Source organism: Ranitomeya variabilis, chromosome 4, assembly GCF_051348905.1.
Source record: "Ranitomeya variabilis isolate aRanVar5 chromosome 4, aRanVar5.hap1, whole genome shotgun sequence".
Lineage (NCBI taxonomy): Eukaryota > Metazoa > Chordata > Amphibia > Anura > Dendrobatidae > Ranitomeya > Ranitomeya variabilis.
The window spans coordinates 625,344,585-625,359,548 of NC_135235.1; the positions used below are offsets into that span (position 1 = coordinate 625,344,585).

Sequence of the window (14,964 nt, forward strand, 5' to 3'; positions counted from 1 at the left end):
CTGCGCTTTTCAGGTGAGTACGCATGAACTTTTCGTAAAAGTGGAAATATTACGTCCCTCTCCCATGAGTTCATGCCTCTTTTATAATACATGACAATATTCTGCTGGCTTTAGAAGCCGCTGATTGACATTGCATATTGTTATTTAGTCTGTAAAATACAAGTAAACCCAGATCCTTCCGTACAAGTGACTCTCCTAGTTTTACTTCTCCAAGAACATCAAATGATGCCCAAAGATTATTAGTGCCCATGTGCAAAAATTTACATTCCTGCACATTGAACCTCATCTACCAAATGGATGGGACTAGAGTAGCGGTCCTTCAACACAACTCTCTGGGTGCGATCTTTGATAAAGTTATCAATCTAATTACAAACCTTACTTTCTAAGCCTATGGACCTTAATTTACCAATTTGGCATCTCTGTGGGCCGGTGTCAAATGTCTTTGCTAAATCCAAAAAACTCTATATGCACAAATACCCCTCTGTCTGGGTTTCTACTCACCTCTTCATAAACACAGAGCTGGTTGGTTTGACAACTTTTGTCCTTTGTAAAACAGTGTTGACTGCCACAAATATTTTCTACCACGTACTCCTATGTATAATCCCTTACAAGCCCGTGAAACATTTTTACTACACTGGATGTTAAACCTACTGGTCTCTACACTGTATGTAGTTATTAGATGAGTATTCTGACCATATCACCATTTTTATGCAGATGATTCTCCTCTGAGCTGTATAGTCTGGGATGATTATTGGATGAAGCAGATCAGGTGATGTGTATTTTTGTGTAATCAAAGTGTGCAGAATTATTAGGCAACTTTGATTCATCAGGAATAATAGGCCAAAATGAGAAAAATGAAATGTGCATCGAACAGGAATCAATTAGGGCTTGTTCACACTATCCTTTTTTTGCTGCGGATTTTTCAGCTGCGGATTTGGAAAAACCGCAGTGCAAAACCGCGGTGGTTTTCACTGCGGTTTTTTGTGCGGTTTCTACTGCGGATTCCACTGCGGGTTTCCAGCTGCTTTTTCCTATTGGTGCAGGTGGAAAACCGCTGCGGAATCCGCAGAAAGAATTGACATGCTACTTCTTTTTTTCCGCAGAAAATCCGCGCTGATTTTCAAGCGGAAAAACGCAAAGTGGGCACAGCGGTTTTTGTTTTCCATAGGGTAACATTGTACTGTACCCTGCATGGAAAACGGCTGCGGATCCGCAGCTGCAAATCCGCTGCGGATCCACAGCAAAAACCGCAGCGTGTGAACATAGCCTTAGGGTATGTGCACATGTTGCAGATTTGTCTGCGGATTTTTCTGCACTAAATCTGCAGCTCTTGGCAGAAAACGCAGGTATGTTTTGTAGGCGTTTTTGAAAGGTAAATAAAGATGTATTATTGGGCAAAAAAAAAAAAAAAGTGATGTAATTTGTCCAACGCACACTCCATTACACACAGATAGATAAATAGAGATCTATAGATATATGAATAGATAGATCTATGTATCTATCTATAGATATATCTATGGATAGATGTAGATAGATATATATATGGATAGATGTAGATAGATATATCTATGGATAGATGTAGATAGATATATCTATGGATAGATGTAGATAGATATATCTATGGATAGATGTAGATAGATATATATATGGATAGATGTAGATAGATATATGGATAATTAGGCTACTTTCACACATCAGTTTTTTTCTGTCAGGCAGGATGCAGCGAATTTTTGAAAAAATGGATCCGTTGCAAATAGTGAAAAACTGATGCAACTGATCCGGTTTTTTTTTGAGAGAGAGAAGGAAAGATGTGCATGATTTGAATGGAAAAATGCATGAAAAAACGGATTTGGAGGCCGGATTTATCATCTCACATCTCAGTTTCATACGTTTTCCGCCGGATCAGTCGCTGGGCATTTTTTTCCCCGGACAGAAAAAACGTTGCTCTGTACGTTTTCTCCGTCCGCCGAATGGATCCAGCAAAAAACGGATGAAACGTGTGGTCATCAGGCACAATCCGGCTCTAATACAACTCTATGAGAAAAAAAACGGATCTGGCGGAAAATAATGGATCCGTTTTTTTTTTAAACTGGCCGGATTGTGCCTGACGGCAAAAACCTGATGTGTGAATGTAAGGTGACATTAAGCCCGGTTAATAATGGAGAGGCATCAATAAGACGCCTATCCATTACTAATCCTATAGTAGTGAAAGGGTTAAAAAAAATGACACAGCCAGAAAAAAGTATTTTAATAATCTTAATTTCACCATACTTACCATACTTGATCGCCTGTAAAAAATTAAAAATAATAAACCAACCATATACTCACTTTCTGCCGTAGTCCAATGAATGTCCCACGACGATCTCCCCTATAGAACAGTGACATCGGGTGATGTCACCGCTCCATAGGACCCTCAGTGACACACTGACAGGAGGCATCACTGAAGAGGTTACCTGAGTTCAGGGTCTCACTTTATGGCAAAGCTGTGTGGCATTATTATTATTATTATTATTATTAATAATGACATGGCTCCTTCTTCACCTGACCTGAATCCTATTGAGAACTTGTGGTCCTTCTTAAACGGGAGATTTATGGTAAAGTAGAACAGTCACCTTTCTGATCAGTGACCGGGACCTGTGGTCGGCGCTGCCCAAAAAGTTGATCGTTAACAGATAAAGAAACTGTCAGACTCCACGGATGGAGCTCATGGCTGTCACTGAGAAGCAGAGCGTCTAGATTGCTATATTGATCACTGATGTTTTTTTGGAAGTGTCAGAGATGTATTTTTGTACATTCTAAGGTGTTTGGTTATTATTCTCACTGTAACAGATGAAAATAATCAATTGAGATGGAAAATACGTACGTTTTATTCATTCAGCTGCATAAGTCTGTACACAGATATTCTCTTTGGAATCAATAGTGAGGGAAAAGGTCTCCTATTTAGGCTTTTATATATATATATATATACACACAGTTGATTCACAGAGGAGTTTAAATAGTTAACAATGGAGAGAGATGTAATTTGGCTGGAATCTGCCACTTGTGGTGGGAGCGAAACCCCGGAGCCCCCGCCACACCTGAGGTCCCCTTCCCATGGCGGTGATCTGTCAGTGAGATCAAGTCCCCTGATTTCCTTGCCTTTAAGCCCAATGTCACACAGTGAGCTGTCAATCAAGCTAAAGAGGCTGGGGATAGGCAGGGAAACAACCTCCAGAGGCTGCGGAAGTGCTCCGTCACGCCTGAAGCACTTAAAGGGAGTCTATCACCCCAAAATGCAATTTAAATGAGCTAGATAGCATTGTAGGGGAATACCCATATAAAAAAGAACTTTTCATTTGTGTGCAAATGAGCGCTGGTGTGCACCGTTATACCCCTCATGTGTACATTGGGGGCCTTCCCCTGCTCCTGCTGGACAGTGTTCACTTCTCAAAGCAAGCGCACTGCCTGAACGCTGCCGGTGTGTGCATGCATATGTAGTGTCCTTCATCCATGTAGTCTCCCTCTGTATAACGACAGGGGTGCGGTGCACACAGTGGCCCCGGGCTCTGGTAACTAGGCACTGTGCGTCCATGGCAACCGCTCCCCAGCTCCGCTTTATTTCTGTCATTGGTTCCCTGTAGCCTTGATCCCGCCCACGGATGCCGTTCTCGCCTGCTGATTGGTCGCGTGGCACGTCCGCCATGCAGTGTGTCAGTATGAGGCGGGCGGGCGGTGATGCTCAGCTGTGGAGTCAGCGGTGGTGACTCTGTACCGGCAGGTGAGTGCCCGGTCCCCTCTCAACGGACTCCCGGGTTATAGTCTGCTGTCACCGTGCAGAGGTCAGGGCATGCTGGGGGCTATAGTACCACTGCAGCTACAGTTACAATATAAGAGGATAATGATAGAAATGACACAATGCACTGCAGCATCAGGCGTCATTCACATAGGACCGATCATAGGATAAAACGCGGCATCACAGCATATAACATAGCCCTGTACGTTATATATAATCCTGTACATTATATATAATCCTGTACATTATATATAGCCCTGTACATTATATATAGCCCTGTACATTATATATAGTCCTGTACGTGTTAGATATAGTCCTGTACATTATATAGAGTCCTGTACATTATATATAGCCCTGTACATTATATATACTCCTGTACATTATATATAATCCTGTACATTATATATAGCCCTGTACATTATATATAGCCCTGTACGTTATATATAATCCTGTACATTATATATAGCCCTGTACATTATATATAATCCTGTACATTATATATAGCCCTGTACATTATATATAGTCCTGTACGTGTTAGATATAGTCCTGTACATTATATAGAGTCCTGTACATTATATATAGCCCTGTACATTATATATACTCCTGTACATTATACATAGCCCTGTACATTATATATAGCCCTGTACATTATATAGAGTCCTGTACATTATATATAGACCTGTACACGATATAATCTTGACTTATACATTTGATGATTGATTTATCCGGTGTGGCTCCTGGCTGGGATCTGTGGTTCCATACTGAAGAGCACTGTATGTTTCTTTTTAGCCTGGGTGGGCTCAGGAGAGCGGTGATGCCTGCGTGCTTCCTATTGCTAGCCTAGAGGAGGGCACTTTAATACTAGTTACATTGATAGCTCCAATTAAAGTACAGTGTGTTGCTGTGAAAAATGTGTCACCATCTAATGTCCAATGACAATAGATAATACATGTATTATAGCAATTCTCCACCTAATACACAGCACCTTGCTGTCAGTAACTGCGATTATTCCAATGTCTATTGAACAAACAGGGTGGTCGCTCAATCCAATGAACAGGGGGCAGCTGCTGAAAATACACGTAATAATTAAAGCCCTTTAATGGCGGTCATCTCCTCAGGCTCACACGGGAAATATTATATGGACTAAATCTGTTATACTGTGGGGGCAAAAACCTGAATGACAGTACATAAACGAAAGGGGAGAAAATATTACGTGGCTATAATTAAATTAAATTGATATATAATTGTGATATATAGAGTGCTGTACGTTATAAATAGTCCTGTACATGTTATATATAGTTCTGTACATTATATAGTCCCGTACAATATATATAGTCCTGTACACTGATGATGTTCGTCCTTCGTAGTCGAAGATGACCATGACTTCAGGGTTAGGGTATGTTTCCACGGTCAGTAAACGCTGCTTGTTTGACGCTGCGCAGAGCTGCAGCATCAAACACGCAGCGTCCAGATGTTCCAGCATAGTGGAGGGGATTTTATGAAATCCCATCTCCACTATGCGTGGAAACCCGCACGCGGCGGCCCTGCGACTCCGGACATGCTGCGCGTCTTTTCAGAACGCAGCATGTCCGTACACCTTGCGGGGACGCAGCGTCCCCGCAAGGCATAACACAGGGCCCTATGGCGAGGGGTGCGATGATCCCGGATGTGTACTGTACACATCCGGCACCATCGCGTCCCAGAAAGGGGGCGGGGCTTAGCGCCGAGCGGCTTCGCCGCTGCGGCGAACCCGCCGGCAAGCCGTACCGTGGAGCCGTACCCTCAGAAGAGAATTAGTAGTTATGGGTCCGGAGGTGGCTGATGAGGTCAATCCGGGCCCTGAAGGTTCGCTCACCTGTACTTTATATATAGTCCTGTACATTATATCTAGTCATCATATATAGTCATGTATATTACATATAGTTCTGTATATGTTATATGTAATAAATATGTACATATTATATATATTCCTGTACGTGTTATATATATATATATATATATATATATATATATATATATATATATATATATATATAGTCCTGTACATTATATATAGTCTTGTACTTTACATATAGTCCTGTACATTTTATATAGTCCTGTACATGTTATATAGAGTCCTGTCATGTTATATATAGTCCTGTACATTATATATAGTCCCGTATGTGTTATATGTAGTCATGTACGTGTTATATATAGTCCTTTACGTGTTACACATAGTCCTGTACATTATTTATAGTTCTGTGCATTGTATAAAGTCCTGTGTTATATATAGTCCTGTACATTACATATAGTGCTGTACGTGTTATATACAGTAGGGAAAATAAGTATTTGATACAAGGCTAATTTTGCAAGTTTTCCCACCAACAAAGAATGGAGAGGTCTGTAATTTTTATCGTAGATACACTTCAAATGTGAGAGACAGAATTTCAAAATAAAAATCAGAAAATCACATTGTATGAGTTTTACATAATTAATTTGCATTTTATTGTGTGAAATAAGTATTTGATCACCGACCGACCAACTAGTAAGAATTCTGGCTCTTACAGACCTGTTAGATTTTCTTTAAGAAGCATTCCTGCACTCATTACCCATATTTATTGCACCTGTTTGAACTCGTTACTTATATAAAAGACACCTGTCCACACACTCAATCATTCACACTCCAACCTCTCCACCATGGCCAAGACCAAAGAGCTGTGTAAGAACACCAGGGACAAAATTGAAGACCTGCACAAGGCTGGGATGGGCTACAGGACAAAAGGCAAGCAGCTTGGTGAGATGACAACTGTTTGCACAACTATTAGAAAATAGAAGAAACACAAGATGACTGTTCATCTATCTCAGTCTGGGGCTACATGCAAGATCTTGCCTTGTGGGGTAAGGACGATTCTGAGAAAGGTCAGGAATCCGCTCAGAACTACATGGGAGGACCTGGTCAATGAACTGAAGAGAGCTAGGATCACAGTCTCAAACATTAACATTTGTAACACACTACGCCGTCATGGATTAAAATCCTGCAAGGCACGCAAGATCCCCCTGCTCACACCAGCACATGTCCAGGCCCGTTTGAAGTTCATCAATGACCATCTGGATGATCCAGAGGAGGCAGGGGAGAAGGTCCTGTAGTCAGATGAGACCAAAATATAACTTTTTGGTAACAAATCCACTCGCTGTTTTTGAAGGAAGAAGAAGGAGGAGTACAACCCCAAGAACTCCGTCCCAACCATGAAGCATGGTGGGGGAAACATCATACTTTCGGGTGCTTTTCTGCAAAGGGAACAGGACGGCTGCATGGTATTGAAGGGAGGATGGATGGGGTCATATATCGTGAGATTTTGGCCAACAACCTACTTCCCTCAATAAGAACATTGAAGATGGGTCGTGGCTGGGTCTTCCAGCATGACAATAACCCGAAACACGCAGCCAGAGCAACTAAGGGGTGGCTCTGTAAGAAGTATTTTAAGGTCCTGGAGTGGCCTAGCCAGTCTCCAAACCTGAACCCAATAGAAAATCTTTGGAGGAAGCTGAAACTCAATGTCGCCAGCGACAACCCAGGACCTCAAAGGTCTGGAGAAGATTTGTATGGAGGAGTGGGCCAAAATCCCTGCTGCAGTGTGTGCAAACTTGGTCAAGAATTACAGGAAACGTCTGACCTCTGTAATTGCAAACAAAGGTTTCTGTACCAAATATTACGTTCTGTTTTTCTATTGTATCAAATACTTATTTCATGGAATAAAACGCAATTAATTATGTAAAATCATACAATGTGATTTTCTGTTTTTTTTGTCTCTCAAAGATGAAGTGTACCTACGATTAAAATTACAGACCTCTCCATTCTTTGTAGGTGGGAAAACTTGCAAAATCGTCAGTGTATCAAATACTTGTTTTCCGCACTCTATAGTTCGGCACATCTACTATATAATTGTCTAAGGGTCACTTCCGTCTGTCCTTCTGTCTGTCACGGATATTCATTGGTCGCGGCCTCTGTCTGTCATGGAAATCCAAGTCGCTGATTGGTCGTGGCAAGACGCCCACGACCAATCAGCGACGCGCACAGTCCGGAAGAAAATGGCCGCTCCTTACTCCCCGCACTCAGTGCCCGGAGCCCGCATACACCCCTCCGGTCACCGCTCACACAGGGTTAGGGGTTAATGCCGGCGGTAACGGATCACGTTATGTCGCGGGTAACGCACTCCGTTACCGCCGCTATTAACCCTGGGTGACCAAGTTTTTACTATTGATGCAGCCTATGCAGCGTCAATAGTAAAAACATCTAATGTTAAAAATAATAAAAAAAAATAAAAAATCATTAGATACTCACCTTCCGCCGCCTTTCCCGCTCCTTGCGATGCTCCGGCCGGTCCATGCAAGCAGCACGTTCCGGTGGCAAGGATGGTCTGGGAGAAGGACCTGCCATGACGTCACGGTCATGTGACCGCGACGTCATCACAAGTCCTGCGCGCCTGTGCGAGCAGGACCTGCCGTGACGTCACTGACATGTGACCGCGACGTCATCACAGGTCCTGCGCGCCTGCGCGAAAAGGACATGCCATGACGTCACGGTCACGTGACCGCGACGTCATCACACCCTGGGACCGGAAGCAGCCGCCTGCACCCCACACAGGCGACAGAACTACAACGCGCCTGCGGAAGGTGAGTATATGTTTATTTTTTATTTTTTTAGCCTGTGACATACATGGCTGGGCAATATACTACGTAGCTGGGCAATATACTACGTGGCTGGGCAATATACTACGTAGCTGGGCAATATACTACGTGACTGCCCAATATACTACGTGGCTGGGCAATATACTATGTGGCTCTGTGCGGTATACTGCGTCACTGGGCAATATACTACGTCGCTGGGAAATATACTACTTCGCTGGGCAATATACTACGTCGCTGGGCAATATACTACATCACTGGGCAATATACTACGTCACTGGGCAATATACTACGTAACTGGGCAATATACTACGTGGCTGGGCAATATACTACGTGGCTGGGCAATATACTACATGGACATACATATTCTAGAATACCTGATGCGTTAGAATCGGGCCACCATCTAGTTATATATAGTCCTGTATGAGTTATATATAGTTCTGTACATAATATAGAGTTCTGTGCATTATATATAGTACTGGATGTGTTATATATAGTCCTGAACATTATATTATAGAATCATAGAATGGTAGGAAGGGACCTCCTGGGTCATCTGGTCCAACCCCCTGCTCAAAGCAGGATTCACTAAATCATCTCAGACAGATGTCTGTCCAGCCTCTGTTTGAAGACTCCCATTGAAGGAGAACTCGCCACCTCTCTCGGCAGCCTGTTTCTCTCATTGATCACCCTCACTGTCAAGTAGTTTTTTCTAATATCTAATCTGTGTCTCCTCCCATTCAGTTTCATCCCATTGCTTCTAGTTTTTCCTTGTGCAAATGAGAATAAAGTTGATCCATCTACAATATGACAGCCCTTGAGATATTTGTAGACAGCTATTAAGTCTCCTCTCAGTCTTCTTTTTTGCAAGCTAAACATTCCCAAATCCTGTAAATGTTCCTCATAGGACATGGTTTGCAGACTGGTCACCATTCTGGTCGCTCTTCTCTGAACTTTCTCCTGTTGATGTCTTTTTTTTTTTTAAATGTGGCGCCCAAAACTGGACACAGTATTCCAGGTGAGGCCTGACCAAAGAGGAATAGAGGGCAATAATTACTTCACGTGATCTAGACTGTATGCTTCTGTTGATACATCCCAGAATTGCATATGCCTTTTGCTGCTGCATCACACTGTTGACTCATGTTCAGTTTATGATCTATTAGTATTCACATGTGCTATTGATTAGCCCTATTCCTCCCTTTCTGTATATGCTTTTTCATTTTTATTGCCCAGATGTAGTACTTTTCATTTTTCCTTGTTAAAAACAATATATAGTGTGTGTGTGTGTGTGTGTGTATATATATATATATATATATATATATATATATATATATATATATATATATATATATCCTTGTATGTGTTATATATAGTCATCTATTGTTAGGGCTAGCGGAACGCACCGAGTAAATATAGAGGTTTTATTATAATAGATGCGTTCGCAGCCCGGGGTCCACCGTGCAGGAAAACCTGCTGCTAGCAAATGGTGGAATTATATGGCGGTATGAGCTAACTCTGTTACTTCACAGAGTAGCCGAAACTCAAAGCACTGCGCCCTGTTAGACTTCACAGTGGCACAGGCTCACTACTCAACAGAGAGCAGTCAGTGGTCACCCATGCACACAAACTCCTCGCCGGAGGAGCCAGCATTCTAGGGGCTTATTTCAGCCAGGTCCCTGAATACATTCACACAAAATCTCCTCGCCGGAGGTGCCAGCATTCTAGGGGCTTATTTCAGCCGGGTCCCTGAACACAAACTCACATGACCACACTGGCGCAAAGCACATAACATAGAACAATACTAGCGCATGGCCGTGCAGCCATGCGAGCCTTAAATAGTTGCAGCACGTACAGGACCTTCCTAGAAGGACCAATGAGAGGCTGCCACAGAGCGTGAGCACCTACAGGACCTTCCTGAAGGACCAATGGCCTTAGCTGCAGTATCTGATCATGTGACCCTCGATCTCCACTGAGAGATCTTACTCTGGGCATGCTCAGAACGAGAAAAGCAGGACTTAGTCCCAGAAGCGTCTGCTCGCCGCTGCCCAGCACTGACTTCCATGGCAGAAGCAGGAAAAGCAGCAGTAACTCTTAGCACAGAGTCAGACTGAGCGAGACGCTGGGACCGACGTCTCCGCTGGGACCGACGTCTCCGCTGAGCAGGCTCCACTGCGGCAGGAGAAGAATGGGAGACCGTAGCGGAGATGGCCCGAGATTCCCCCTGTGCAGAGGCGGGAACTCGACCCCTAACATCTATACTGTATTATATATATAGTCCTGTTCATGATATATAGTCCTGTGCGTGTTGTGTATAGTCATGTACATTATACTGTATATATAGTCATTTAAGTGTTATATATACTCCTGTACATGTTAGATGTAGTCCTGTACATTACATATAGGCCTGTACTTTATATATAGTACTGTACATGTTAAATATAATCCTGTCCATTATATATAGTCCTGTATGTGTTATGTGTATATATACAGTACAGACCAAAAGTTTGGACACACCTCATTTAAAGATTTTTCTGTATTTTCATGACTATGAAAATTGTACATTCACACTGAAGGCATCAAAACTATGAATTAACACATGTGGAATTATATACTTAATAAAAAAGTGTGAAACTACTGAAAAGATGTCTTATATTCTAGGTTCTTCAAAGTAGCCACCTTTTGCTTTGATGACTGCTTTGCACACTCTTGGCATTCTCTTGATGAGCTTCAAGAGGTAGTCACCGGAAATGGTCTTCCAACAATCTTGAAGGAGCTCCCAGAGATGCTTAGCACTTGTTGGCCCTTTTGCCTTCACTCTGCGGTCCAGCTCACCCCAAACCATCTCGATTGGGTTCAGGTCTGGTGACTGTGGAGGCCAGGTCATCTGGTGTAGCACCCCATCACTCTCCTTCTTGGTCAAATAGCCCTTACACAGCCTGGACGTGTGTTTGGGGCCATTGTCCTGTTGAAAAATAAATGATCGTCCAACTAAATGCAAACCAGATGGAATAGCATGCCGCTGCAAGATGCTGTGGTAGCCATGCTGGTTCAGTATGCCATCAATTTTGAATAAATCCTCAACAATTTAACCAGAAAAGCACCCCCACACCATCACACCTCCTCCTCCATGCTTCACGGTGGGAACCAGGTATGTAGAGTCCATCCGTTCACCTTTTCTGCGTCGCACAAAGACACGGTGGTTGGATCCAAAGATCTCAAATTTGGACTCATCAGACCAAAGCACAGATTTCTGCACAACACAACTGATGGTCCCAACACCATTTATAAGGCAAGAAATCCCACTTATTATACCTGACAGGGCACACCTGTGAAGTGAAAACCATTCCCAGTGACTACCTCTTGAAGCTCATCAAGAGAATGCCAAGAGTGTGCAAAGCAGTCATCAAAGCAAAAGGTGGCTACTTTGAAGAACCTATTAGAAAAGAAAAGATATGCATAACAATGGGATCAACCATCAAAAAATTCCAGCTTTATTCATACAAAAAGGCGCAGCAGAGCATGACAAACATTTAAAAACCACAGAAAAACAGCATATGGCAAATAAGCCACATGCACCCCCCCAGACAGATGAAAACAAATACGTCCAGCACCTAGTAATTCAAAAAGCATTAAATAGCCAAATAATGCATGTACACACATATAGACATGAACACTAATATATATCCATCTGCTGCCAGCTATACCCTATAGGCATGAAGCACATAAAATGCATAGTAAGTTCCACCTCCCAGACCTATATATTCTATATAGAACAAGATGTCACAGTTCCATAAAAGACTGGGAAAAGGACAACCATATATAAGTCTTCATCAGGGGTAATTATGCCTATAGGGTATAGCTGGCAGCAGATGGATATATACAGGTCCTTCTCAAAAAATTAGCATATAGTGTTAAATTTCATTATTTACCATAATGTAATGATTACAATTAAACTTTCATATATTATAGATTCATTATCCACCAACTGAAATTTGTCAGGTCTTTTATTGTTTTAATACTGATGATTTTGGCATACAACTCCTGATAACCCAAAAAACCTGTCTCAATAAATTAGCATATCAAGAAAAGGTTCTCTAAATGACCTATTACCCTAATCTTCTGAATCAACTAATTAACTCTAAACACATGCAAAAGATACCTGAGGCTTTTAAAAACTCCCTGCCTGGTTCATTACTCAAAACCCCCATCATGGGTAAGACTAGCGACCTGACAGATGTCAAGAAGGCCATCATTGACACCCTCAAGCAAGAGGGTAAGACCCAGAAAGAAATTTCTCAACAAATAGGCTGTTCCCAGAGTGCTGTATCAAGGCACCTCAATGGTAAGTCTGTTGGAAGGAAACAATGTGGCAGAAAACGCTGTACAACGAGAAGAGGTGACCGGACCCTGAGGAAGATTGTGGAGAAGGACCGATTCCAGACCTTGGGGAACCTGAGGAAGCAGTGGACTGAGTCTGGTGTGGAAACATCCAGAGCCACCGTGCACAGGCGTGTGCAGGAAATGGGCTACAGGTGCCGCATTCCCCAGGTAAAGCCACTTTTGAACCATAAACAGCGGCAGAAGCGCCTGACCTGGGCTACAGAGAAGCAGCACTGGACTGTTGCTAAGTGGTCCCAAGTACTTTTTTCTGATGAAAGCAAATTTTGCATGTCATTCGGAAATCCAGGTGCCAGAGTCTGGAGGAAGACTGGGGAGAAGGAAATGCCAAAATGCCTGAAGTCCAGTGTCAAGTACCCACAGTCAGTGATGGTGTGGGGCGCCATGTCAGCTGCTGGTGTTGGTCCACTGTGTTTCATCAAGGGCAGGGTCAATGCAGCTAGCTATCAGGAGATTTTGGAGCACTTCATGCTTCCCTCGGCTGAAATGCTTTATGGAGATGAAGATTTCATTTTTCAGCACGACCTGGCACCTGCTCACAGAGCCAAAACCACTGGTAAATGGTTTACTGACCATGGTATTACTGTGCTCAATTGGCCTGCCAACTCTCCTGACCTGAACCCCATAGAGAATCTGTGGGATATTGTGAAGAGAAAGTTGAGAGACGCAAGACCCAACACTCTGGATGAGCTTAAGGCCGCTATTGAAGCATCCTGGGCCTCCATAACATCTCAGCAGTGTCACAGGCTGATTGCCTCCATGCCACGCCGCATTGAAGCAGTCATTTCTGCCAAAGGATTCCCGACCAAGTATTGAGTGCATAACTGAACATTATTATTTGATGGTTTTTTTGTTTGGTATTAAAAAACACTTTTATTTGATTGGTCGGGTGAAATATGCTAATTTATTGAGACAGGTTTTTTGGGTTATCAGGAGTTGTATGCCAAAATCATCAGTATTAAAACAATAAAAGACCTGACAAATTTCAGTTGGTGGATAATGAATCTATAATATATGAAAGTTTAATTGTAATCATTACATTATGGTAAATAATGAAATGTAACACTATATGCTAATTTTTTGAGAAGGACCTGTATTAGTGCTCATGTCTATATGTGTGTACATGTATTATTTGGCTATTTAATGCTTTTTGAATTACTAGGTGCTGGACGTATTTGTTTTCATCTGTCTGGGGGGGTGCATGTGGCTTATTTGCCATATGCTGTTTTTCTGTGGTTTTTAATTGTTTTTAAATGTTTGTCATGCTCTGCTGTGCCTTTTTGTATGAATAAAGCTGGAATTTTTTGATGGTTGATCCCATTGTTATGCATATCTTTTCTTTTCTAATTGTTTGATTGCCTTTTTATATGCATTTGGTTGATCCCTGATGTACTTGTATCTGTGGTGCCCGCTATTCCTTTTTGTGTACTTTGAAGAACCTAGAATATAAGACATATTTTCAGTAGTTTCACACTTTTTGTGAAGTATATAATTCCAGATGTGTTAATTTTGCTCTGTACTGTGTGTGTATATATATATATATATATATATATATCACTTTTTTCACTTATTTTCATTGGAGTGCTGCATCCAATCTATTTTTCTACACATATAGAACAGTCCTGTATGTGATATATTTCGGCAGGTACTATAGTGTGGTGCATGTTACTGTCCTGTTATTGCTGTAGCCATCCTGGATTTATCGAGTTATAAGTCCTACCTATCATACATAGCCAGCCAAGTGGCCCGCCGGATCACTCCGGATAATGAGAGCCTGCACCATGTAAATCGTTATGTAACGTGATATCGTCTGTTATTCTACAATTCACCCAAGTTGTAAAAGCTGAGACTGAAATATTTACACGAGACAAGTCATGATGTAGCCAAGCTCATGGCTGGTATAACATTGATCCCCGCGGGTGACGGATGAATCCGCTGGGAATTAGAGCTGAAATCTGATCGTTATTATCATAGGATTGTAGACAATTAATGAGCCGGTAATTGCAGCTATCACTTACTACACAGGATCTCCAGTCTACTGTGGCCTCAGGTAAAGGATTGGACCATTGTCCAATCCAACAGTGTCAAAACAAACTCCACATTCCATGTGTCATCAACATTTGCAGTGAAAT

At 42.3% G+C, this 14,964-nt stretch overlaps 1 protein-coding gene across 3 annotated transcripts in view; it reads left to right on the plus strand.

Annotated features, from left to right (window-relative positions):
• Positions 1-3,601: 3,601 nt before the first annotated feature.
• Positions 3,602-14,964, plus strand: part of TEKT3 (tektin 3) — a 29,259-nt gene continuing 17,896 nt past the window's right edge. Inside the window, exon 1 of one of the 3 annotated variants that reach the window (XM_077253578.1) lies at positions 3,602-3,757. In XM_077253578.1, the coding sequence (XP_077109693.1) occupies positions 3,715-3,757 (43 nt within the window). In that variant the 5' untranslated portion in view covers positions 3,602-3,714. Of the gene's footprint in view, positions 3,819-3,872; positions 3,975-14,964 lie in introns of those variants that run through there. The other 2 variants (XM_077253579.1, XM_077253580.1) reach the window with 2 other exon arrangements.